This window comes from Thermobia domestica, chromosome 11 (genome assembly GCF_964235325.1).
Source record: "Thermobia domestica chromosome 11, izTheDome1.hap1.1, whole genome shotgun sequence".
NCBI classification, from domain to species: Eukaryota; Metazoa; Arthropoda; class Insecta; order Zygentoma; family Lepismatidae; genus Thermobia; species Thermobia domestica.
The window spans coordinates 266,103,351-266,130,416 of record NC_137464.1 but is presented as its reverse complement, the minus strand read 5'-3'; the positions used below and the strand labels follow the sequence as shown (position 1 = coordinate 266,130,416).

Below are 27,066 nucleotides of genomic sequence, written 5' to 3'. Positions count from 1 at the left end.
CCACAAAGAGTCAATCCAAGACTACAACCACGAAATAAAGTATTCTTCAGTTGACAAAATTTCTTTCCCTAATAACTCAACAATAAATTAACGTATCTAAGTACTGATTTTGGCAAGTTATCAAATTATAACTATTCTAAGGATAACAATAAAAAGATCCAAATTAATTATTTGTTCCTGAGTTATTGGCAAACGAAAATTTGTCAACTGTCAAATACTTCCTTTTCCGTGTGTACATACTAACCGCGTGGCCACTTCGGAAACCAATAACAATATCAGGTTTAGAGAAAACATAAGCAATTACTCGAGTGCAACAGATTTTGTACAAAGTTCGATTACCAGTTAGAATTTTGGAGTGCAAGGAAAATTTACGATACCATTTGCTTTCTGGATTTCAAGTGCCATAAACGGTTCAGGTGCTGGCACGGAGTTTGTGCAAGATTACGAGCGCCTAGGTCTGTCAGAACAACGGAAATGATTGTCCAAAGTTTTGAATGATTGGAAAGCAAATCTCAAGGTAATATCAGGCCTTGTGGGGTCAATACGGAGACTGCTTTGCCAAATAAGCAGAGTTTAAAAAAAGGAAGTTGTGTGCACATTCCCTGCCCATTCCTTAATGAAAAAGCACGAATTGGAAAGACTACATCACTGTCCCACACAAAACACAGTGACTGTGAATTTTTGACCAAAAACATGTTACCACATCCCGCATACTTGTCACCTGTTCCCTTCTAATTATCTTCTTTATCCCAAATTATCTTAAAAGGATTGTTTTTTTCGACGACGTTTTCAGTATCCAGAAAATAGGGATGAGGACCTTGAGCACCTTTCCAGTCGACACTTCAAGAACTCATTTTATCACCTACTGAATATTGCCAAGCTGTGTGTGGACAAGGGAGATTCCTGTTTTGAATAAGGCGAGACGTGGATTCAACTTGTTATTCACTTATTGGGCTAATCCATATGAAGTGGTCCAGAGTAGGTTGCTCGACCATCTCCGAAAATTATAAAAAGTAGGGTGTGAAAAACCTTGTGTATGAGAAGGTCAATAACACGAGTCACGTTTTCGGAGGTACAATTGTTCCTCAATGGCGGCCATCTTTGTTGTCGGCGGTGTGTCATTTTCTGCAGTTGCAAGCGTTTACGAAAACCACATTTGCTCAGAACTTACTAATCAGAGGAACATGAAACAAAAACTAATGTGTACAGGAGAGACCAAGGTATACGGAGAATATATAGTCGTGCGCCCACGTGGAGATTCAGGGTTGCAAACTAATACATGAAATCACCAAAAAAGTACAGAAAAGTGCACATTTCAAGGGGCTGTATTTTGGAATGGCATAAAGGTAGTGGTTCAGAATTTATGGTGTGAATACTAGTGCATGCACAGATTCTTCAGAAACATTCACAACTATGATACGACTGTTGCCACAGAGTTGTGGGGATTCGAAAGTTGGAGTTTGTCATTTTTATGGCATTTTTGGGGCTTAATATCTCAGGATGGCAAACTGCTAAAAATTTCTGCTGCAGCCACAAAGTAGCTCTGTATGTTAATAAACTATTACAAAAAAATCATGACTGATATTACATGGAGAACAAAGTTACGACAATGTTAAGAAAGCACGTGCACGACGATGGTATTCAGTGTATTAGTACTGACCGAGCAACAAAGCAGTACAAAAAACAGAATTAGTTCTCAGTGTGTTACGGACACACATTTGGCAACAGGAAAGTCCTGAAATTCGTCACTTGTTGATGTAACATAACATCGTAAGGTATGTTCAGAAATGAGGGTAAAACGATGGAAGCTTCTTGTGCCTGGAATGGACTGACAGCTCGCAAATCGCTCTTTCAGTTCATCTTCATGTTGAGACACGACTTCAGTGGAAACAAAGACATAAGTGATCCCCTTGATGTGTTCTGAACAAAACTGAAACATATCGTAAGGTGTAAGGATTTGATCAGTAACTGGCCTCTGCAAACTAGCCCTTGCAACTTCTCTCTTCGTCACCCCACCAACACCATCACATGCAGTTTTGCCGTGTGACGTAGCAAAGAAATGCCATTCGGCTTCGAGCCCAAAGTCTGCTTGATGGTGACACAGATTAACAAAGTTCTTCTTGTTCTTGTACTGGCTGGACGCACCATCAGAAAAGTATGTAATCTTTGCTACGTGTGGTAAATGTTCTCGAATGTGACTGATAAGATGTTGCTGAAACACGTGAACTGCCACAGTATTATGCGCTAAATGATCACTTATTACGCAGAGACAAGAGTGCTTCTGTTCTCCACCTTGTTGGTAGTAGTAGACAAAAGGATGCAGAGTGGCTTGCTGATTTACCCAATGATAGGACTGTATGGCATCTTGGGTGATGAATGTATAGTTTTCAGCAAAATCAGCCAAAACTATACATTCAGAATCACTGAGATTGTCTTTCTTGTATTTTAGGCATTGTGCTTGAACCTTGGAAATATAGTGATGCTTTTTGAGATCCTCGAGTTTCTCACATAATGTTTCAAAAAATTCGTCCGCATGTTTGACTACTGTAATCAGTTCAGTCCTATCAACTGTAATCCATTGCTTGTATTGAATAATGTCAGGGAAAACTTCACTTTCCATGGCTTCATCAAACATCGACAGAAGGGCAGCTTTTCCTGGACAGTGTTCGCATGTTTGCATCATGCAGGCATTGCTGTTAATATCACATACGAGTAACTCGAGGAGATCCTTGTATTCAACGTTTAGTTTTGCCCCATCAATCATTAACTTTATATTTTGGTGGTACATACATACGCAGACACTATGAGTACCCGCAGCACCGGCAAGAATGCACCATTTAGGTCTCATGGCACAAAACTTAGCCCTGTGAATATCTGTGCATTCTGGATGGTTCTGTTTAAATGCCAGGTAAAGCTCGTTCAGGTTACATAACAACAGTCGTTTCTGTTTCTGAACTCTCACACTTCCTGCACGTACTGGTCTACAATCTTTCTTGCCTGGACACAAACGGCTGTATTCATCATCTTCATAAAAATGGAGAACCTTTTCTGTTGTCTCTGGTGACACTGATACTCCCTGCTTGTGCCCAAGAACTGGTAAAATTCCATGCTCACTCTCCAGTTTCCTAGTAATCTTGACAAGACGTTCTGACACATTAAATTCAGTTGCAATCTTCTTACGAGGCCATGTTGTTGGGAGCAAACTTAAGATTTTTACTTTTTCTTCCTTGGTAGCAATGGCACATATCTCTTTTAATTGACGTATCAGGATTTCATAATCCGAGGACACTTGTACGCTGTCATCTTCCTCTTCAATAGTTTCCTCGAAGGCAAGTTCTAATTGTCTTCTTAGCGCTTGTGACACTTGGTCCATTTTGCGTTGAAGCTTTCGTTTCCTTTTCTCGGCACTGACTTTTCGTATTTTTGACGGTGGCGATAATCCTAACGTACAACATGCTGAATCTAAAGTTTCTAAGACGGATGTTGACGGAACAAATTCAACATCGCTGTTTCTGTTTAGATCTTTCAGGTTACTTGCACTGGATGCAAACACTGCGGAGTAACAATTGGGACAAAGTGCTTTTCCTGGTATTAACTGAACACCAGTCTTCTTTCCTCGTAGCATGTGTTCAACGAGAATTTTTCGAAGTCCCTTTTTAATAGATTTCTTACGAATGTTCATTGGGTCACAACACACACGACCGAACAGATGGTTATATTGCTCTAAATATCTTATTTCATGGTACTTGCACACTGTCACAGGTTCACAGCCAATTCGTAGACGAAGCAGCTCCTGACTTTCGGTTTGCAAGTCCGAAATATACTTTAGTTCCTTTGCACAAACACCATACGTAGATTTATAGCATTCCTCATTAGTTGCATTTCCCACAGAACACTGAGAGGACATTTTCAGCGCACAACACAACAATCTTCCACTGTGGCTGTAGCAAAACGACTGACGGATAATCCAAGCAGCTGACTGACATTCGGAGGGTAAATGCACTGATAACAAAAAACAATACAGGTGGGTAACTCCAACGTGAACAATTTATACCATGATTTCCCTGCCACCTGCTGCCTGTTTCCTCACACTGATAAAGTAGAATGAATATCCATCCGATCATAACGTAAAAGGTGATTCATGCACCGACTTGGTATCGTCACGCACGTGCTTTCTTAACATTGTCGTAACTTTGTTCTCCATGTAATATCAGTCATGATTTTTTTGTAATAGTTTATTAACATACAGAGCTACTTTGTGGCTGCAGCAGAAATTTTTAGCAGTTTGCCATCCTGAGATATTAAGCCCCAAAAATGCCATAAAAATGACAAACTCCAACTTTCGAATCCCCACAACTCTGTGGCAACAGTCGTATCATAGCTGTGAATGTTTCTGAAGAATCTGTGCATGCACTAGTATTCACACCATAAATTCTGAACCACTACCTTTATGTCATTTCAAAATACAGCCCCTTGAAATGTGCACTTTTCTGTACTTTTTTGGTGATTTCATGTATTAGTTTGCAACCCTGAATCTCCACGTGGGCGCACGACTATATATTCTCCGTATACCTTGGTCTCTCCTGTACACATTAGTTTTTGTTTCATGTTCCTCTGATTAGTAAGTCCTGAGCAAATGTGGTTTTCGTAAACGCTTGCAACTGCAGAAAATGACACGCCGCCGACAACAAAGATGGCCGCCATTGAGGAACAATTGTACCTCCGAAAACGTGACTCGTGTTATTGACCTTATCATACACAAGGTTCATCACACCCCACTTTTTATAATTTTCGGAGATGGTCGAGCAACCACTTTCACCATTTTTGGACCACTTCATATGGATTAGCCCTATTTTTTACAGATCCACTTTAGTTTCCTTATTGCCAAAATGAGTATGCAGGTACCAATACATTTCATTTTGCAATGGCATATTTGTAACTGGAGCTTCCATCGTGCTGATTTCAATTTATGATTTTCAATTTTCACGGTTATTCGCGACTATTCAGAAAAGATGGGTCAGCAGCGGAGATAAAACATTTAATGGAGAAAATATATATATAATTTTTCTTTAACTAGAAGACTTTTGGCTAATATTCTACTCTACGTAAATAAAGTAAGTATAGGTATCATTCATAAATAACTGCAGGCGAAAGATATAAACTTTACTCAGCGACGAAAAATCAATTCATACCTTCTGATTCGTATCCTCGGTCAAAGCAAGGTCTTCTTCCATCTTTTTGATTTTGGCATCGCATTGGACCTTTTCTAACTGAAGCTTCTGTCGTGCTGCCTCCTCCTCTTCGAGCTGTTCTTCCAGATCCTACAAGCAACAAAAACATTATTACACTGTTAAGATTCTTTTAATAACAACCATTACTTTAATATTCCTGACATCATTTCTAGCTAAACTATAACACTTCTGACAGAATTCATTAACCATTTTACTTTTTTTCCTCTACAGAATACATTAATTTGACAAAAGGAATGGAAATTATTATTTTAATGGAAAGTTGTTTCAAATACACGGGATCACTGCTATCAGCTCGATCCGGAATGAAGAATGTGTAACAGTGCAATTCTACCGAAACTATCGCTATCGGAAAATGTATACTATGGCCCTTTTGTAACCAGTTTACCTACGGCAGTATTGTGAAACAGTGTCGAGTCAATGATTTGACACTCGAAAAATGTACATTCATAAAGGAAGGCCTGTAGGGAAACATTCAGCCACAGAAAGATTCCAGCGAAAGTAACGAATCTAGTGCTGAATAACGTGGTCCGTAAAATCCATTCCATAAAAGGCTATGGCTCGAAGGCTCTATGTATCTCCAGTCAGTGTCAAACAGAACCATCTATCAACGTCTGACGGTGCAGTGCTATCGTAAAACAAGCGTATACTACTACGGCCCTTGGCATATCGCTGAACAAAAGATCATCCGGAAACTGTAAAACACTCAGCATGTGACAAATAAAAGTATATAATCATTCTGGTATGTAGTTACCTTTACCTACGCGATAAATATGGGCTAATCTACGCAGCTACGGACACAAACTGACGTAGTGAATTTGTCAACTCTCCCGAAAGGTATTTGTATAAGATAGGCAATTTCTGATACGTTCACAAAAATGGACAATAAACGCCACATACGTCCGGTTAACCATTATGATACCCATTTTCCGCACTGAAATCCCACGTATATACGAACATGACACCACAAATGTGAGTATTCATGTTGATATGGCACAAAGTCACACTGCTGGAACATATCCCCACTCTTACAACTGAAGCTGGAAACTGGCATCCATCGTATTTCTTTTAATGGCATTCCAGGAAAGAGCTTTGATGCCAACCCAACTATTTTTTGTGACTTTGAAACCCTAAAATGCCGTCTCAAAAATACTGCACTGTCCGAACTATTAGCTGCCCAGTCCCCGGTGGTCTTCTACAATGGTAAATAAGCTGTCAAACGATTGTTCACAGCGTTGGTGGCCTAGCGGAACACCTCTTCATTTCTGAAAGTGAATACTATGTCAAAACTTGTTCGCACGTATCCGGTAGAACCTTCTGTAACTGTTCACTAATAATAGACAATTTTCTTTTTTTAAAAAATCCTTTGACCACTATTTTCATTTCTCTTCCATGAAACACAACCGAATCTAATATTTAAAGCAGCAGCAAACTAGAAAACAATATTAAAGAACATAGACAGAAACAAGTTTCACGTTATAGCTTGTCAATGTACTTTTATTTTCTACTGTTAATTTATTTGGAAGAATCAACTGCAACAAACTGACATAAGAGTTGAGACTATGAACCAACCCTTGCTTCCAGCACCATCTAGCGAAGAAATTAAAAATTATTAACCGGTACATCTAGTAAAAAATAGTTGAAACAAGTCAGACTGAGAAGCAAGTTTCTTTAATTATTATTAAATCTGCTACAGCGTATTAGTTCACGAAGAAGAATATTTACAAACAAAGGAAGTTTTATGGAGGACTACTGGAAGTAAGACAAGTAATATGATAATTAACGAGATGTTTCACAGAATTTTCATTTTCTGAAAGATACGTGCTAAGGAGACAACAACTTGTCATCGAAATGTTCGCCATCAGATAATCTTTCAAGTAAGTGTACTTTTTAATGCATACTGAATATGAAGGGTACACGGGAACAACGATGAGAAAAAGAGATTTAAAGGTAAGTGTAAGGACCATTTTCAGTTGTTCCCGACAATTATTACGTCTGTTTTTCTGTTCTTAAGTAATACACATTTTTCAGTCATTTAGATTACAATGATTAATTATTACAAATAAAAAAAAAAAAAAAAAAAATACAGAACAAAAATACAGAACCTTTTTTGAATAAACAATACATACATAGAGGTAATATTTCACCTTGTCTCTTGTTTGTGGGGAATATCTTTACTTACTGTCTTCGTCTACCTCATTTTCGTGTATTCTCAATGAACTGAAGAACTGTTGCGCTTCGCTTCTGGTCCACAGAATTGCTTCAAGAACTGAAAATCTTCAAATTTTGAACGGAAAATTCCAATCGGCTGTCCCTGCTTTATTGGAGCCAATCGATATGTTTTCAGTTCTCGAAGTTGAAAGGTTTCTATTATTTTGAATGTTTCATATGGACCAAGCTATGACTTTCGAAGGTGTACCAGTGTATCCATCTTTTTCACAAGGAACTGTGAGATTGTCCTTTGTGCGAAAGGGCATTTTTTCTTGTGTCCCTTGCCAAGATAAGTTGTCCATTGCGGGAAAAATTCCGGCTTACAGTCTACCACAATGAAAGGTTGTTTTTTTCCGTGCGTGTTCAATGACCTCACGCCAGTCATTAGGTGTTTCACATTTGGATCGGGTATTTATTATGCCCATGTTTTTGTTACATTCTAAGTATGAATGGCCTCTTACTGGAAATGTAATCTAAATGCTCTAAAACCATTATGTTGTGTGGGCCAGAAAGTGAAAAAATCGGAATATTGTGTAGTTCTTATTCTGCCCTGGGCAGGAATCGCAGAATATGTGCAAGTCACTAACAGTGTTTGATACAACTTGCATACAGTAATGCCACAACATGGAGTAAGCTCATCCGGACCTCCTCATCAAACTTCATGCAATCATCTCCAGTGATGCGACTCATGGCTCGAATCCGTTGTGATGAATCCGAAACTCTTCCTTTTTTTCCTTTTCTCCTCACGGGGTCCAGCTTTCGGTGCAGACTGTTCATCCGAACTAGAGTTATCAATTGCAAGGCACAGCACTCGATGTTATACGGTAACAGAACAGGAGTCAACTGACAAAACAAAGGTGTGCCAATATTATGTGTTGATATCGTGTTATGCGCACAGACATGAAAACACACAACGAAACTTACAACCACACGAACTCAACTCGTCTTTGCACTGAATCAGTTAGACTATGGAAGTGAGGACTTCGATCGTTTTTCCAATGGGCCCATGGACTTTGATCGTTTTTTCCAAAGACACGGTCCTTCCAAAGTTAAATTCCAGGAACGTTGGTCACGTTTTCGAAATACACCGTTTACTATATGTAAGACCACTATTCGCTGTATAAAACGGTAATAACAACTCAAATTCGAGAAAAAAAAAGAAGGACTTAGACCGTTATTCCCATGTACTCTTCATATATATCCTATTAAATCAAGTGCCTTCTTCAATTCTTAGGATGATGATACATCCAAAGAATACGTAAGAGTTTTTCATTATATCTCCCGGAAAAAAAAATCACATTATAATTTCTATATTAACTTATGAAACAGAACGAATAGAGCAGAATCAATATGCCTCCTACCGAAGTATTAAGTAGGTCCTTTACTAACGTCCTTTTCACTAAGAGCTTCAATATTTCAGTATAATTTCAATGTTAAGCGTTATACATACTAGTTGGTACATTTTACTACGAAGCTGCGAGACAACAGTTTGTAAACTATGAATTAGAAATTTAAGTAAAATTAAGTTGTAATTTACAAATTTTCCTCCATTTCCCTAGAATTTCACCACAATTATTGCGGCGGCTTTTTAAAACGATATCTATTGAAAAGAATACCTGGATATTGAGTTGGAGCTTTTTCTTCTCGTTCGTAAGGTTAGTACATCTCTCCTCTTCTTCCTCTATCCTGGCTTCAAGGTCATGAAGGATCTCCTCCAACTCCTGCTTCCGAGTTGCCAAACGAACTCTCATCTCTTCCGCCTCAGCACAAAGCTCGGTCTCCGCCTGCAGCTGTTCAGCCAAAATGTTCTTTTCTTCCAACGCCTGCAAGCATTGACATTAACATTACTAACACAAGAAAACAGGTATAGTGAAAGCTTCAGTAAGATAAAATTTAAAAAAAGAAAAAACTCTTCTTTCTACTCATCATCAATTATACAGCTAAAATATTCATATGAACAGCAATACAATAAATTATACTGACACACTTCAATGTACACAAGTGTCCAAAACTTAAGCATAATGACTATTCAAGTACATAAGGGCACGAACAACGTCAATAAGTCACACCAAATGGAACCGCCATACTAACATAGTGTGAACTTCACGTGGGAACAGCCCAAATTTTAACGAAAACATGGTAGAAGGGGTCACACAATACAAACTCAAAACATGGTACCGAAATACACATACCACAAAAACAATGAGAGACACTGGCGGCATCGGAAACAGCTTAATATGGGATAGGTCGCCCCGAACAGCCGTACATGTCTGGCAACGACGTTCCATGCTCAAGATCAGGTTGTTGAAGAGCTCTTGGGATAGCTGATTCTACAAGGGATGGGCAGAACCGGTTTCTGGTGGAACCCGTTTTTCGGATCCAGGTCTGGAACCTGTTCCCAAGATCCGGTTCTGGAACCAGGTTTTCGGATCCAGGTCTGGAACCGGTTCCTAAGATCCAGTGCTGGCACCGGGTTTTCGGATCCAGGTCTGGAACCGGTTCCTAAGATCCGGTTCTGGAACCGGGTTTTCGGATCCAGGTCTGGAACCGGTTCCTAAGATCCGGTTCTGGAACCGGGTTTTCGGATCCAGGTCCAGAACCGGTTCTGGAAACCGGATCTCCGAGAACCGCGGAACCGGAACTTTGTGGCCATCCCTAGATTCTACTCCTCACGAAGAGCAGTACAGAGCACCTGGCGTGTCCTGGGGACGGTTGGCGGGTTCGAACACGTCTTTGTAATGCGTCCCAAGCATGTTCAAACTCGATACGTTGGATGTCTTCCGTCTCTAGTTATTTTTCCACCAGTTTAGGTCCATGAAGACGGTCATTGTCATCCATGAGCAGAAACTGTGGGCCAACTGCGCTCTTGAAAAGCCGCACATGAGCATGCAGAACATCGTCTCTATTCCTCTGGCTATTGATGAACCCAGAATCGAAGATATGCAGGTCAGTACGACCACTCATCATAATGCCTGCCAGAAAACTACGTCACTGCCACCATACCGATTCCTTTCCGCAATGTTCGTGGGATGTAAGCGAGTTCCCAATTAGTGCCAGATCAGAGTCCGATGGGAATCGCTCTGGGAACTGTGTCGGGATTCACCTGTGAACAGTACGCGGCCCCATTCGTTGGGGGTTCACTGGTGATGTTCTAGACACCACTGTAAACGGACCCTTTTGTGTGCCTGAGTCAGTGGAACACATGTTGCTGGTCGTCGGACATACAGACCACTGACTCTCAGTCTCCGGTACACTGTCTGGCATGATACACTCATCCCTGAGGCGGCTGCAAGCTCCGCTGACAATTGTCTAGCAGGCATGGTCCGGTTCCGACGCGCAGTTACAGATACGTATCGGTCTTGTTGTGACGTTGTCACTCGTGGACGTCCTCCACCGGGCCTACGGCTGATGTCTTAGGTGTCGATAAACTGTTTCCACAACCTAGACACGATATTTTGTGGCACATTGATGACTCGTGATACTGTGTGTGTCACCTCTTTCCAAGCGCCCGATGATCCGACCTTTGGTAAAAGCTTCCAAATAACAAGCAATACACGCAATCCATCCACCATCATACAATACACGATGCTCTTCACGGACTTTACATGCTATTTCTTGCATTATGCTTAAGTTTTGGACACTTGTGTATATCAGGTTTTCAAACTTTTAAATGGAGACCACTTTTATTACAATACTCTACTGATTATTCTATTTTTATTTATTTATTTATTTATTTATTTAAGGATGTGTTAATACTAGTATAATTACACTTTTGAAGTACATTAAATAATTTAAGGCTACGACGAAGGTTTTATGTAACTTACTAATGTGATTATGGATAGACAATGACTAGATGTGCTATTTCCCAATTTGAGATTAATCTTCCAATGACCGGACGATATTAATGATACGAAATTAATTACATTTGGAAGTATTTTCTTACTCAGTAAGCCAATTACAGGATTTAAATGTCAAATTCAGGTCAGTCCAGATGCTGTACCAATATTTAGAAAGTATTATCAAATATTTTACACCATTCTAAGTTACAAATAAATAAATAAATAAATAAATAAATAAATAAATAAATAAATAAATAAATAAATAAATAAAAAAATAATAAACAGCACCAAGAGGATTTTTTTAAATGTGAATATGTGAATCACCTAAGAACGTACTCCAATTAAAATTACCACATTTATTGAATTACTTAAAAAAAAAAAAAAAAAACAGTTTGGGCACAGGTACATGAGAGAGCATTCCGATTGTGTAAGATGCATCAAACAGGACAATGAACTCACCTTGTTGATAAATTCGCTCGTGTGGTCGTCATTACCGACAGTAGCGCATATGGACTGGGAGGCCAACCTTGCAAGGAAAATTATTTCCAGTAGCGTGCTCTTCCGCTACCCTATACGAAGCAGAGAAAAACTTTTCGAAAGAGATATTTTGGCAGTAATTTTCGCCATTAAAATATATCTTTCTGGTAGACCACATAAGATTTGTATGTTCTCTTTCCAGCCACTAAATATGGCCAGTATCAAAATATGTGGGCATTTTCTACCTACATGGGAGATACACAATGTAGGGTGAAGATCACCACGATGTGCCCGAAGTCGAGCCCGATTTCTGGTCCAGTGATCCCTTCCTCGTTCTTTGAATTTTATTGCATTAAGCCTACCTTTAAACTACTCCAAAGTAATATAGTGGACCCACGGTTCATGACCCAATCAGTTCACGGTTCAGGACTCCCCCCCCCCAATCTGTAACTACCATCATAACGTTTACGATTGGATATACTCTTAGCATCCTTAATAGCCCTGTGACTAGATCCCTTCTCCATACAAGTTTCCACGTGGTTTTGAAGTGTCAACTCGCTTCTAATTTTGCTCCATGTATATTCCAGCGATATGTAACTCAAAGTATTTCTCATGAATTAATAGATCCCGAAAAGTTATACTTAGGAAAACCTTGAGATAATGCTAAAAAAAAAATTCGCCTCATAGATTCTAGGACAATATTACCAAAATAAATAAAAGACTTAATTCTTACCTGTTGATATTTCTTTTCATATTCCTGACTATTTTTCAACTGCTGATCTAGCTTCTCCCTAATTTGTTTCAATTCATCTTCTTTCTGAACAAGTTTTTCTTCCTGTTTCGTCACCTGGAAACAAAAATTATTAGTAGTTTCAAGCTCCTTTCCAACATTATTTGTGTTGAACATAACCCACAACATCTAAATCAGGTATGTCTATCTTTATTAAAAGAACAAGCATTATATTATCTGTAAAAAATTATGAGACATGTTTAAGAAACTTGGACATACCTCTGAGAAATTAAGTAAATTCATTCTCACAATCTGGAATATCTATTGAAGACTGAATTTAAAAAATGCTCTGTACACTATACATACAAAATTTCTGCAAAACTATTTACCGGCAACAACTTCTAAATTAGCTTGTACGGACTAATCTTGAATAGGCACGGTATCTACAAGAATCTTTCCGCTCTTCCAGAGAATGTTTCTTACTATTTTTAGTACAATCTACATAGGATGAAGCATTCATACTTATTTAAAAAACTATTATTATGTTTCTGATGTCGGTATGAAAATGAACTAAAAACATGGATACTTCAATGCAGACATGTACAGAATGTCTGTATAAAATATACTATTTTCTTCTTTTAATACAATATTTCAGTTTTACTTAATTGCGTTTCCGCTATACAAACGTGAGTTCATATTTATTCATCTATTAATCATATATTACAACGTTGAATTCCAAACTGAAATAACGCTTCCTAAAAAATTTAAATTACATACATATACCTCAAGTAAATTTCATCTGATCAATACTCAATAATTTTAATGTATCCTGCGTTATTATTTGCGAACAAATTCAATACTTACTTCCAATAACGGCTTCACTTTCGTGTACAGCCTCCACCACTGCCAGTTACGGAGTTTCAAGTACGCGGCGCAATTTCTCTGGATAATACGAATGGCATTCAATTGTTGCAGTCGTTTCTGGTAGTTTCTGTAATATAAATTATTTATTAGTCGAACAAGCATGGTTCGAACATCTTAGCACAATGTACTTTGGGTGTCTGAAACTGAAAACTGCTTGATATACGATTCATTCCAAAGTAATACGTAACAGATATATATATAATTTATGATAAACAATTGGCAGTCTTTGATTACTGCTCACGTGTTAAGAAGTATGCCTCCTTTAAATAGCAGACAGAAGACGAGCATAGTTTAGTTAATGTAGGTCTTGTTACGAAAATGGCCAACCACAAGGTTTCTTTAAAAAGCCCTATACTCTTATGCACAAATTAAATTAAATCCAACAAATGTGGATCTTTTTACAAATGTGGCAAGTCTATCGTTACCAGAATATGGTATTTGAGAGATATAGGAATAGCTTAGGTTTCTGAACAAGACTGTACATGACAAAAAACAGTTATGTGAGCTTTGTATTATTAGTATGTAAGAGCGAGGAATCTGTGTTATTATTCAATTCAACATCTTTTGTCATCGCGAATTCTGTCGAGGAATTGGACGTTTAAAATATATAAAACGATAATCATACCTCTTGTACTGTATGCTTGTGAAACATGGTCGCTTTCTCTGAAGGAAGAATGCACACAAAGTATTTGAGAATAGAATCCTGAGCCGAATATTCGGACCCAAGAGGAACGCGAATGGGAAATAGCGAAAATTTCATAACAAGGAACTACATAATTTACACCATTTGCCAAACATTGTTAGAGTCATCAAGTCTAGGGGGCTCAGGTGGGAAGATCATACGCTAGAATGGAAGAAAGTAAGAACGCTTTCAAAGTTTTAACTGGAAATCCAATCGGAAAACGACCATTAAAAAGACCTACGCGCAGATGGAAGGACAATAATAAGATAGATCTCGCAGAAATAGGAATACAAAGTAGAGAATGGATTCAGTTGGCTAAGGATAGAAGTCAATGAAGACCTTTTGCGAACGTGGCATTGAACCTCCGGGTCCCATAGGCCATAGAGTTAGTTAGTACATAAAAATATTCGTAATTTTATGCCAAGGTCAACTTAAAGGCATTGGAAATGAGAGTAATACAGGTCAGGTCATAGGGAATACTAAAAGTGGTTCACAGAACAGGAAGTATCTTGTATCAAAGCTGAGGTATTATAATAAGGTAATGTGAAAAGAAAGTAAAAAGTTCTTTGCAAAACTCTTATATGATTGTTCCCAATTGAATTTATGATGCTGCAGAAGAGCAAAGTGATTTGAGAAGAATACTAGTTGAAGAAAAATATTTTGTTTTCCTATTGAGAAAAACGAAGACTGTCTTTCCATCTTTGCTTTTTGTAATTAACGCAGCGTCCATATAAAACTGTGGGATTTTTTTTTCTAATCCCACAATTTTGCACGTTAAGTTTCGCTAGAAGTGAATTTCCTTAAATATTTCTTTCCAATGACTTTGATTAGCAAATATTTGTATATTATCTGTAAATTAATACGAAAATGAAGAAATACATACATTCCACACTACATATATGCAAACCATGTTGTTCCTGATATTTCAAGTTGAAACGTGACCTTGTATCGCAGATCAGGAGTAAAACGAAATAAACGGTAGACAAAACATCCTAATATTGAAAAAGGAACTCGTAATAAAGACAAGCAAATTCCCTATTTACACTGTCTTTCTAAAGCTTTTTGAAGATCGAAGATTATACGGAATGCGTCACGTGATTCAGTCTACATTGGCAACTGATTTATCTCACAAATGTCGAAAAGAGAAAAGAAGAAAGGATTAATGAATCAGTCTACAAACGGCACAGACGGTAAAAATAAATGACATACTCCAAATCTACTTTGAATATCTTTAGAAAAGACCAAGTAAGTAGTTTCGACAATTTTCATCATCATTTGATTATGAGACCTTTTTTCAATTTTACGACACAGTACTATGTTATTCTGATCTCTCAAGTTCTGGTTTGACTTGAATTATTCCCGTAAAACTTCAATTATATCATCAGTCTATAAGTTTCTTGCCTCTCTCTACAATTTAAACTGCTATTACAGAGCCAACGATGAATATCAACACTGATTCTTAACTATATGTTAAGTAATTATAATAAATGCTTTTCAATTTCTCCTCTTGTCTTACTTTGAGAAATTATAAAACGAATCTTGAAACGGCAAATTCAATGGGTTACTTTTGCAAAATTTTTCCAGTACAAAACAAATTAAAAGAATTAACTTTCTGCATACATCTATTCCTAAGCGAACACAACTTAGAAAATTAGAAATCTCGTAACTATGTAGGATTGAGAAAGCAAACACTTACCTTCTTGCTAAGTACCCTCGGCAGAAAGCTTGGAAATTTACAATGAGATCGGTGATTTTATAGTCACGCTCTTCCTCAAGATGAGCAAGTACACCAGCCCTAAAGAAAATTTTCGATTGACCAACACGGTACAAGTTAGGATCCAATTCCAGAGCTTGAATCTGCAAAAGAAATTAAAAGAAGTTTTATACTTTTTCCTTGAAAACAATACGAGGCACCAGAGAATATACCAGACATAATATATTTACACTATTTCCCTGATTATTCTCTCTATCTCTTAACAGTGGAAGATTACATATTCATGCGACCAACTGTGGGGTCGCGTTCAAATGTAAATAACCTCGGAAAAGTATTTCCGCTTAAAAACGGTTACTAGCCATTTTGAAATGCGAGTTCTACTCACTGTTTCAACCGCATTCTTACACAGTATCTTTTTAAGACAGTTCAAGTCATGATTTCTTTAGCGGTCAATTGTGTACGTTGTACAAGGCCATTACGTGTTTCAATTCTAAACCTGTGTCTAGTATCTTCTAGTTATTCACTAACAGTACATCAAAAACAAAATGCTTCGATAATGAAGTTCTAGATTCCATAGCATTTCTGCTCATATTTTCAAGTTCAATGAATACGTATGCTTACCATTTTCTCGCATGCTTTCTTTCCATCCATAAATCCTTTCGGTATGACATTAGGGGTCAGCAGCTCATATCTGAAAATACACAATATTTAGCCATTAAAAATCTTTATTATGCTATCTTACAACTTACTCCTGTTTGCCAACTAAGCTTAATAAAATTAAATTTAAAAAACGAAAAAAAAAAGAAAGAAAGAAAGAAAGAAAAAATTGCACTAAGAATCGACCTCAGGTTTTCTGCTTACCCTGTTAGTGCGTTACACTACGCAGCTTGCATCTTGACAAACTATAAACTTCCATATAAAATATAAGTTAGTCTAATTTTAAAATATAATTATGGATCTTCCTGATTCTTTGTATTGTGTATCTTTATAGCTTTTTCCCTAATTTGCTGGATATTTCTCGTCATACATTTTTCAACCTAAGTTAATAAAGTTCTTTGAGATCTGCTGGAAGTAAAAACTAAACATTAATGAAAATATACAGGCTTGGCACAAAGTCGCTTTTCCCAAAACAAGCATTTCTTCACATATTGGGGAAAGCTACCTGTATATTTACTTCTAATGAGTTTTTCAATCCTTTCAATCTAATCTAATGTTCTTTTTAATCTAATTTTCGGACGTAGCTACAACCTTCAACAGTTTGTTTTATAGAATATTTTAATGTAACCGTAAGTATCGGTTTTCTTCATTATGTCGAAATCCTTTCGTATCACAAATAACAAATGTTGTTTGTTATCAATTTTCTTCAGTTCCATAACAAACCTAAAAGTTCAAAAACTACTCTTCTACACTTAAACCTAAAAGCTCAAAAAAGAGGCGATTCCTCACAGCAAAATAAGAGAAAAGGTTCATATGAACATATGATGAAAAGTGCATCGTTTCAGAGCTAGGGCTGTCCAAAATCGCGAAAAACCAAATTTCGAATTCTAAAAACTGTGAATGGTGGTCCAGAAACTGTGGTTTATATACATATATATATATATATATATATATATATATATATATATATATAAACTTTCTTCTACTTTAAAATCTTAAGAGGATACCTTAAGCCTCTTTTTTGTTCCTTATACACACCCATCAGTATTTTCTTGATTCACCCTACACAAACACCTACAAACTGAAGCCTTAATGGCACATATACTACGAGACTCCTTACGGTTATATGATTGGCGTATTTGCCTTTGACGTTGGATGATTTTTGAGTTTAGCGTCTCTTTCAGCACCGAGGCTATATGAGACGTTGACCTACTGATAAACGTGGAATCCGAACCACATGAGCTCCCGCCGGGAATCGAACCCGGGCCTCCCACCCCAAAGGCGCGTATGCTAACCGCTTAGCCACGAATGAGCTTGCCTTTGGCGTTGGAAGACCCTTGTTGAATTTGTAATGGGAACTCCTACATTAAACTGCAGATCCTACATTAAACTATAGATCCACATTTCATACAGCCTTAATGTTCAAAGAGAACAAATTCGAAGTCATTTACATACTTCATAAAAGGGCCGTCAAAAAGTATTACACAATAGGCTTTTTTATGGCTAGAACTAGAACCATATTTTTTGTGCATGTACGTATGTCCTTTATGTTGACGTTATATAAATTTTCTTCCTCTATTTACAGATACGCCCACAATGGAAAATGAAGTACAGACTGCCGCAGTTACCAATAGTCGGTCGCTGAGTTCCTGTACAACACAGGCGATTACTCAACCATGTCTATCTGACGCAAACTGCTTCTTCTGCATGGGGATGAGACATTGGACCGTAGCAACATCATGTAATGGATACAAAGGTTCCACAATGGTAATTTCAGTCTATTGGACCAACACAGTCCGGCAGACTATCAACTGCACTGAACGACGTTAACAAGACCACACGATAACTTATTGAAGCGATTGGGTTATCTGTGGGTAGTGTTCTAACATTAATACAGTCTTCAGGTTACAGAAAATTCTGTGCCCCTTGGGTGTTATATCTGCTCATAAAGGAACAACCCCATTCTGGCAATCACACACAGCAAAAAATCAGAGGTATCGCATGGGAAGTGGCCTTCAACCCCCTCCCCTATAATCCGGATCTGGCCCCATCCAATTTCTTTCTGTATGGGCGTCTGAAGGCCCAATTTCGTAGCAGGGAGTTTACTAGTGACCAAGATCTCACTGCATGTGTGAAACAGTCTTGTAAATAGTCAGTGTCTGGGGTTTTACCCAAGTGCATTCACGGCAAGGAAATACCGAATGGCTAAATGTGTCACGGCGGATGCAGGATACATTTTTTAACATGCGTACGTACACAAAGGAGAGAAGTACATGCGCACATAATTTCATGGTCCTAATGCTACTATTTAAAAAGTTATGGCCCATTGTGCAAAACTTTTTGAACGCCCTTTGTAATACTAATACTGCTATAAACATCGATTTGTTCAATAGTTAAATACCACACACTGTACCTTTGCCTAAATTCCTGGAATGGGATACGGTTAGGGAAGCCCTGTCTGCAGATTCTGATGCCTTCCAATACACCATTACACCGTAGCTGATCCAGCACCAACGGAGCATCTATTTTTCCAGCCCGTTTCTCGTGATTTGGAATAATACATCGGACGAAGTTTGGATTAGTATTCCTAAGCGTAACCATCAGTTTGGCAAGTTGTTCCTTATACAACTGAGACACTGTTCGGAACATTCCCTTTCGTGTACGAGCTCCGAACTGTGTGTCAGTTAATGCCTGCTGCGCCATTCCCACGATTTCAGCTGTAAAAGAAATCAAGAAAATTAATTCGAGGTACAGGTTAATCATGAATTGGACTATATTACGAAGAACTGCTAACAATTTACGACTGCTTTGATAAGCCACCAGTAAATGGTCAGATGAACTACATAATTCAAATTCTAAAAGCTAATTAAGTCTCTGGATAATGTAAGGAACACGCTTTTCGCAAAACTTCAGGCATAAACTAATTAACACAGAACAGAGGTGGAGGATATTTTGAAAGTACCTGTCGTACAGATACTTGAAAAATGCATCTTCCCTTATTTATAACCTGCGTTTGAAAGGTGTTCTTCTGATGTAGGTGCCAGTTCTGAAAAGAACACGAAGTCTACATGTTTTAGCCTTAAAATCTAATTACTGATATAACCTTCGTGTTCAGGCTCTCTCAGCAATAACCTTTTACTTTTGTTTGTAAATTATAGACTTTCAGTCAATCAGCTACAGCATAATCCGTATTTATCCTAGAATCATGATTCTTACCCCATTCTCTTCAGAATAGAACAGCCTTTCAAACTGTACAGACCACAGCGAAAAACCTGCAACACGAGCATGTAAGTTTATTGAAAAAACGACGAAGCCTTTTGCTCCAAAAGAAGTGTGCAAGGGAGAACGCCGATGTTTCTTCTGGTGTGATTCGTGCCACTTACACGTCATGTTGATTCCCTGGGCTGTTAGGCGTAGTTTCACAATAAACTTACATGCTCATGTTGCAGTTTTTTTTTTTTTCTGCGGACTGTACCACTCACATTTTCCTATCATGTCCCTGAGGAGGAAAATTTTGAGAGAAATCGAGATTTTTGCTTATTATTTTTTTTTTAAATTTTGAGCCCCCTGTGTTAACGCACAGATCTCAAAATAAACAAACATACTTAGGGGTGTACAAAATTTCAAGCTTCTATCTTGAATAGTAAGAGAGGGAAAATATTTACCAATGAGCTAAGAACATCCCCACAATGCCCCAGATGGCCCCCAAAGACCCGGATGTAATATAAAAATTTCGTAAGAAACCCCTATTTATCCTAGGATCATGTTTTGTGCCTCATTCTCTTCAGAGTAGAATAGCTTTTCAAACGACACCACTCACATGAGTCTATCATGTCTCCAAGGAGGGAAATTTTGAGGAAAATAGGGATTGTTGGTGAAAAATACCTGTTTTCTAAGTTTGGGCCCCTCTGGACCCTCCTCCCTGTGTTAACGCACAGATCTCGAAATCAACTGAAGAATACTAAGGGGTACTGAATGTGTGTACAAAATTTCAGCCTTCTATCTTGAAAACTAAGGACGGGAAAAATATTTACCAACGTGCTAAGAATATCCCCACAATACCCCAGATTCCTGCATAAAATAAGATCTCAGGTAAAAATTTCCTGAGACATCACTATTCTAGGATCATGGTTCGTACCTCATTCTCTTTACAATAGAGCAGCCTTTTAAACGGTACCATTCACATGTCTCCATCATGTATCAGACGCGGGAAAATCGCGAAAAAGGGGATTTTTGTTTTAAAAATATCCTTTTTTTTTTTTTTTTTACCTTTTACCCCTCTGGACCCCCCTGTGTAAACGCAGAAGTCTGAAAATACTAAGGGGTCCACTGAATGTGTCTGGAAAATTTCAATCTTCTGGGTGCAAAAGTAAGTCCGCCAATAAAATATAAAAATAGACCTAACAAAAAAGATTTCTTTAAACTTATTACGTCATCACCCCCAATGTCTCGATGAAAAAAGGCGGGAAGCCATACGTAACGTGTTCTACAATGCCTCCAGTCTTGAAAAAACAAAAGATAGGAAACGAAGTAAAAAACTTTATTAGTACTTTTTTTTTAACGGGAATAATGAGATATTATCCTATTGAGTAAAAATCAAAGGTATAATTTAAAAGGGTTAAAAGTAATGTGAGTGAAGCAGCAGTGTGTTGATTTTGTTATATACATGTATATAATCTTGTTACTTGAGCACTGAAATTCCAATTGTCCACTTTTTTGATCGATCAAAAGCTCTAATAATGATGGAGGCCATTCCTTGTACAGCTAGATTATTCCAAGACGTCCGTACGTTCTTAAGAATTAAGCTTCTTGCCCTTCACAACTTTTCTAGCTAGACTATTTTTAGAACTTCTGCATTTTAAGACTTACGCAAGTGAGGTTCTACACAGTTTAGGACTACATTCCTTCTTACCAATTTTTACGCACAATACATTAATTTCCAATTTATATATGAAACATTCTAATTTTGACTTCTACATATGCAATAAATCAATATAGTTGTTTAAAATTAATGCTAATTTATGATTGAACTTCCATTCCAGTTTATAGATCGGTATCTATAGGGGGAACTAAAAATAAAGTTCGTTTTGAATTAGGAAAATTAATCAAGGTTCAAGGTTAAACTGAAAATTTTCAACTCTATAATGCATCTATTGTAATATATTTTTAATCCATTCAAGCACATTAAATTCAGAAGTAGTGGCAGGTAAATATTTGGAATACTATTGAAGAAAGAAAGAAAGAAAGAAAAAAAGCGCCAATTTATTTCCAATAGCCATGGCGACTTGGCGCCAGGATTTTGAAAGCCCTAACTACTAGTTTGAGCTGCTCAAGAAAGAAAGAAAGAAAGTAAAAACTACAGATTTTTAAGGTGGAAAAGTTACAGTCTTATTGCTTACAATCGTAGTAGTAAATTGTAATTAACACAAAACTCACCGTCCTTCCATATTTGAACAACAAATGGATCCTGCGATGTTTGCAATAAAGACACAACATTTTCGTTCAATGGATCCATATTCTTCATTAACCATTTAGCAGCCAAGTAATCCACCTGAAACACAAGTCACAATAAATTTCCTGTATTTTAGCATTTTACTAATGAATGAAATAATTCTAATTCATGAAACAAGCTCATAATCTAAAAGTTCGCGTTACCTGTTTTTAGAATTAAGAATAATACGTATATGAAACCGACACTGCCACGTAATACGATATTTACAATCAGAATAGATTTATAATTATTCGAAGAGAAATATTGCCTTACAATCTGAGGCGGTTAGAGGAAGGGAAGCCGTACTTACTATCTTAATTTTTACTATTCTCATATTGCTAAAAATTTGTCTCTAGAACAGTTGGTCGCACTACCTTATCCAACTTATCATGAATACATTCCCTTTTCTCTATCATATTCAGCCATATGCCTACAGTACACAATTGTTTAATTGTAACTAAGTAAGGTAGGGGTTAAAACAAATCACTTATAGTCTTTGAATAGCACAAATACGTGATTAACAAATAACAAACGCATCTTGGCAAACGAATTCAAAAACTTTTAAGCAGAGTGAAAAAAATGAATGACTGGACCAAGACTCAAACCCGCGACCTTCTGCATACCGTTCCTAACAAATACGCTACCCAGAACAGCCACACACTCACTCCTAAAGTATGTGCTCTCCACTCAGAGCAAATGGTTTGTACTATAGTTAATTGCTGTGCTTGGATAATCCAATGTCCTTATATTGAGTGTAGAAGGCACTCTCTTCTCACTCTTCGTATATTATTGGATTCGCACCTACAGAGGCTCTGATGTGTAAAAATTTCAACTGTTTCCTCCTTTCGTTAATATTGTAGTGACTTTGGTAGTCAAAGTAAGTTTTGTTTCATATTGTTAAATTATGGTAAATTCCAAATTACAGAATTCAATTTATCGCTTCTGGTTTCAAAAACCCTTACTCTTGGGATGCTGAATTATCTAATAATCTTTTGCTCTTTTTTCTGTGCTTGCTCTATAAAAATGTAATATTAAAACAGGAAAACGACAGATTTCTACAACTTCTGGTTTCACTAAGGGGTTACCAGCTGAGATTGAACGTGTCCTTGGAGCACTAAATTCATATCAAAATATCACTTCTGCACATGTACTACGTTATACTCTTTAAGGACCATTACAGAAACAGGACGCGGTAACATATTTCTACTACTTCTGCTTTCAACAGAGGCACTAGAGCTGATTTGGAACCTGTTCTTGTATCGTTAAATCTACACCAAAAATGTTTCTCATTATCTATTACCGCTGTTGCTCTTTGTGGACCAATGTTGAAACCATAAGTTGAAATAAAATTTCTACCAGTCCCAGTTTCAGTAAAGTGATACGAGCGAAGAAGAGATGTCAAATCAGTTATCAAAAAACAGTTTCTCGCTCGCTTTTATCTCTGATCTATGGATAAAAGTATAACTGGGAAGGGTAGATTCCTAACAAAAGGATAAGGACGGAAATGGATTATGTTTTAAGGACACACAATCCTACCAAAAACAACTTCTCGCCATCTCTTACCGGTTTGTTCTGAAGAGTATCGACAGACAGATGTAAAATGAAATGAAAACTATGTTTTACGTCCCACGTTTATGCCTGGTAGGCTAAAGGAGACTGTAATGATTAGAAATGAATAAAAAGGTGGAACGAAAAAGTGGGAGGAGACGGGAGAACTCCGAGAAAATCCATGCACACACTGTCCACTACAAAGTTCACTTGGTGAGAGCTGGGATAGAACCAAACACCCAACCCATGCACCAGAGGTGAACGCTCTACCATTGAGCCACTGCGGTCCCCAACAGTCAGAAGGAAGGACATACATACCCACTCTAAACTTCTTCTGCTTACGTATTGAAGTCTGATGAGGAAGATATGAGGAGGAGTATTTGTTATGTGTGAAGTACAGCAATCTATAGGATAAATAGATTGGAGTTAAATGTCCCATGCTGTATGAAAAGATCTGCTGTTTAAAGTGGAATCTTAACTACTTACTCGGACCTGTATTAATGATGGTACTGCTACCGGAAATAAAACCCAGGACCATGCGGACAAAGCATGTATCCTAGCAACTTAGCCATGAAATGGCACAGCAATCTAGAAGTGTATGTAGTAGCTGTTATTGACTGGAACCTCTTGACATTAGTCTTTGTATATCTGTGCGCATTGTAGACTTTTTCGTCTAAATGAACTATCAGTTAAAATCTTACTAATACTAATATTAAATACTTTTATTTACTTATTTAAACCTTACCTTGCCAGCGTAATGGATGATTGCAAAATCAGCCACTCCTCTGAAGTCGGTCTTCATGAATTTCGGATGTACACTATGGGCACTTACAAGCTTCTCAACGAACGTTTTGTCTGTAGCTTTCGGGAACCAACACTCTTCATCCAACAGAGCTAAAATTCCCATCGGCTGAAAATAAGCGTTGCATTTTATTCTCAATTCCTAATCGATAATTATCACTTAAAACCATAAATAAATGGCATAAAATTAAGATAGAGGTGTACAATTAAGAGGTACAAACATAAGGAATGTTGCCTACGATAAAAAGTAATCTACTTTGAACTACTTTCCTAGTACGTCCTCTTTCTCTAACACCAATCGTGTTCGGCGTGACGGTTACGGACTTGAACGATCACACGACAGCATAGTTTTCACTGTATCAAACTCCTATGTACAATGGGAATATCTCAGCAAACGCCTTTGGCAACTTTCTTAAGTCCCTCAGATACAGGAACGGCGTGGAGCAAGTGCTTGTTTGAGGAATCCAAACCCCTAGTAGTACATCGGTGAAACGTCCGGGGATTTCATAGCCATAGTGAAAATGGAATTACTCAAATTTCCGTTTCTCCTGCCTTCCTTGCGCAAAAGCCTGGGTTGATCGAGCAGTATGGCTGGAAGCCTTGTGCATGTGAATTCATGTATCTGTGGTTTCGTCACCATATAAGCAGGGATGTGTTTTGCGATGAGTTTGGTGTCGGAATGCACTTCAACGAGTGGCAACGTTCCCCAGCTGCAATATCCCGCCACCACCAGAAATTCCTTGGAAAACTTTGACTTGCAATCCAGCACGAAGTCAGAATAGTTCTTGCGTTGTTTGACGATAGAAAATTGATTGAATTCTGTTTGTTTCCTTTAATCTCCTCATCTAGAGTAAACATCCATTTCCACTTGCCCCCTGCAAGGTACGTTTCACATAGTTTCCTGACATTTGTGACACTCCTGGATAAAGTCCTCTGTGAGGCGGTATCCGCGCGCCTTATGATATGCTTCCAATGCGAGATTCTTCCGGATCATGTTACAAATATAAGCCTTTTGAGATATAGTGTCGTATGAATAATTTTCTCTGCACAGGAGGTCACTGCTCTTTTAATTGCGTGCACTGTGTTCGAAGTTCAGGCGGGTTAGGGCCATGTTCTCCTCACAATTTCAGGCCGATCACGTATCGCAGTGGCCTATTGGACACATCGTCGGATGAGACCCCACACCAGCTTTGTTGACGATTAAATTATCTTCTTTCTACCGTTTCACTATTGCTGAGAGGCGGAAAATCCATAAATGAACCCCTCTCAGACAGCTGTCACAGATCGTGCACAAGTTGTACTGTTACCAAGTACAGGCCCTGTGTAGTTTGTAATATATCAGGACGTAACAGAGACTAAATGTGTCTTTCGGGAGTGTCAGTAAAAGCAGACTATTACGGGCAACCTTTCGTGCAAAACTGAGGAAAATAATAATCTAACACTAGTTTAATATATGATTATTCAACTCGTAAAACAAATGTTGAAGATAAACATTCCTAAGAATTACATTTTATTTAAAATATGTAACAATTCTGGGTACAAAACAAAAACCAAATCCGCAAATCGATGAAAAACTTTCTTTCTACACCGAACACCGAATCATCATTGTCAATGAAAATACGGTTTAAAAAATCCATAATCTTCAAATTCTATTGAAGTTTGATAACACTTCAAACAAGTATTAATACTTGAATCCTACAGGGGTTTACAAAGTAATGATACAGATTGTAATATGTTTGGTAATCTCCACTATAAACATCATGCTTCAGGTTTTTCTTCGCACCCTGGTCTCACAACTACGCTTTTCGCCGCGCATTTGTGATTTACGTGACCTATACTTTTATATGTATGTGTATATCTTGTACAGATTACATACACGATGGTTATCACGTATGTTGTCCATTGTTTAGAAGAAGCAGCGAATACTTTTGTTCCTAAGAACTTTTGGCCAGGATCAAACGTAATCCAGGAAAGTTTTACAGGCAGTTTGCAATCATGAATAAGCCTTAAATCCATCATTTTGATCCTGAGACGAAACGACGATCTATGGAGTGGAGAAAACATGCTTCTGAGATACTAAAGGATAACAGTTTATTAACTGACTATTTGCTATGTGAACAGACCATCACAGGTGACTATACGCCAATTTAATGCAAACCTTGTGCGAAATCTTCAAACAAAAAAGAACATTGGTTATATCTTCCGACCAACACCTTTAGTCGGACGACATTAACATGACGTCACACCCCCTCTGCTTCTTCATTTCCCGCTACTTCTTTTCCTCCCTACCTGAAGAAGCATTTAGTAAAAGTAATTATAGAGTAAATTTTTCTAGTGTGATTATGTTTTCATCATTTTGTAGTAAATAATTATATATACAGATACACACACAAAAATAGATACACATACAAAAAAAAAAAAAAAACTGCTGCTTTTATTGTAATAAAAATAAAATTAAGACAAACCTTTTCGATTAGATCGATTGTAGGTTGGAGATCGAGACCAAAGTCAATGAATTTCCACTCAATGCCTTCTCGTTGATATTCCTCTTGCTCCAAGATAAACATTGTGTGGTTGAACAGCTGCTGAAGCTTTTCATTTGTGTAGTTTATACACAACTGCTCGAAAGAGTTCAGCTACAATTAAAAAAAAAACACATGTTATATTTTACTTTTATACACATATGGACATACTAGTATTAACCTTAGGAGAAAAACAAACATTTTTTAACGTTTCTGTAAAT

At 37.6% G+C, this 27,066-nt stretch overlaps 1 protein-coding gene across 3 annotated transcripts in view; it reads right to left on the bottom strand.

Annotated features, from left to right (window-relative positions):
• Positions 1 to 27,066, bottom strand: part of zip (myosin heavy chain 10) — a 299,777-nt gene that overhangs the window by 53,795 nt on the left and 218,916 nt on the right. For all 3 annotated transcript variants that reach the window (XM_081732288.1, XM_081732289.1, XM_081732290.1), the window contains 10 exons: positions 26,789 to 26,959; positions 24,268 to 24,432; positions 21,920 to 22,034; positions 18,897 to 19,200; positions 16,448 to 16,517; positions 15,809 to 15,969; positions 13,371 to 13,497; positions 12,510 to 12,623; positions 9,077 to 9,283; positions 5,193 to 5,321 (listed from right to left, as the gene is read on the bottom strand). In XM_081732288.1, the coding sequence (XP_081588414.1) occupies positions 5,193 to 5,321; positions 9,077 to 9,283; positions 12,510 to 12,623; positions 13,371 to 13,497; positions 15,809 to 15,969; positions 16,448 to 16,517; positions 18,897 to 19,200; positions 21,920 to 22,034; positions 24,268 to 24,432; positions 26,789 to 26,959 (1,563 nt within the window). The remainder of the gene's footprint in view (positions 1 to 5,192; positions 5,322 to 9,076; positions 9,284 to 12,509; positions 12,624 to 13,370; positions 13,498 to 15,808; positions 15,970 to 16,447; positions 16,518 to 18,896; positions 19,201 to 21,919; positions 22,035 to 24,267; positions 24,433 to 26,788; positions 26,960 to 27,066) is intronic.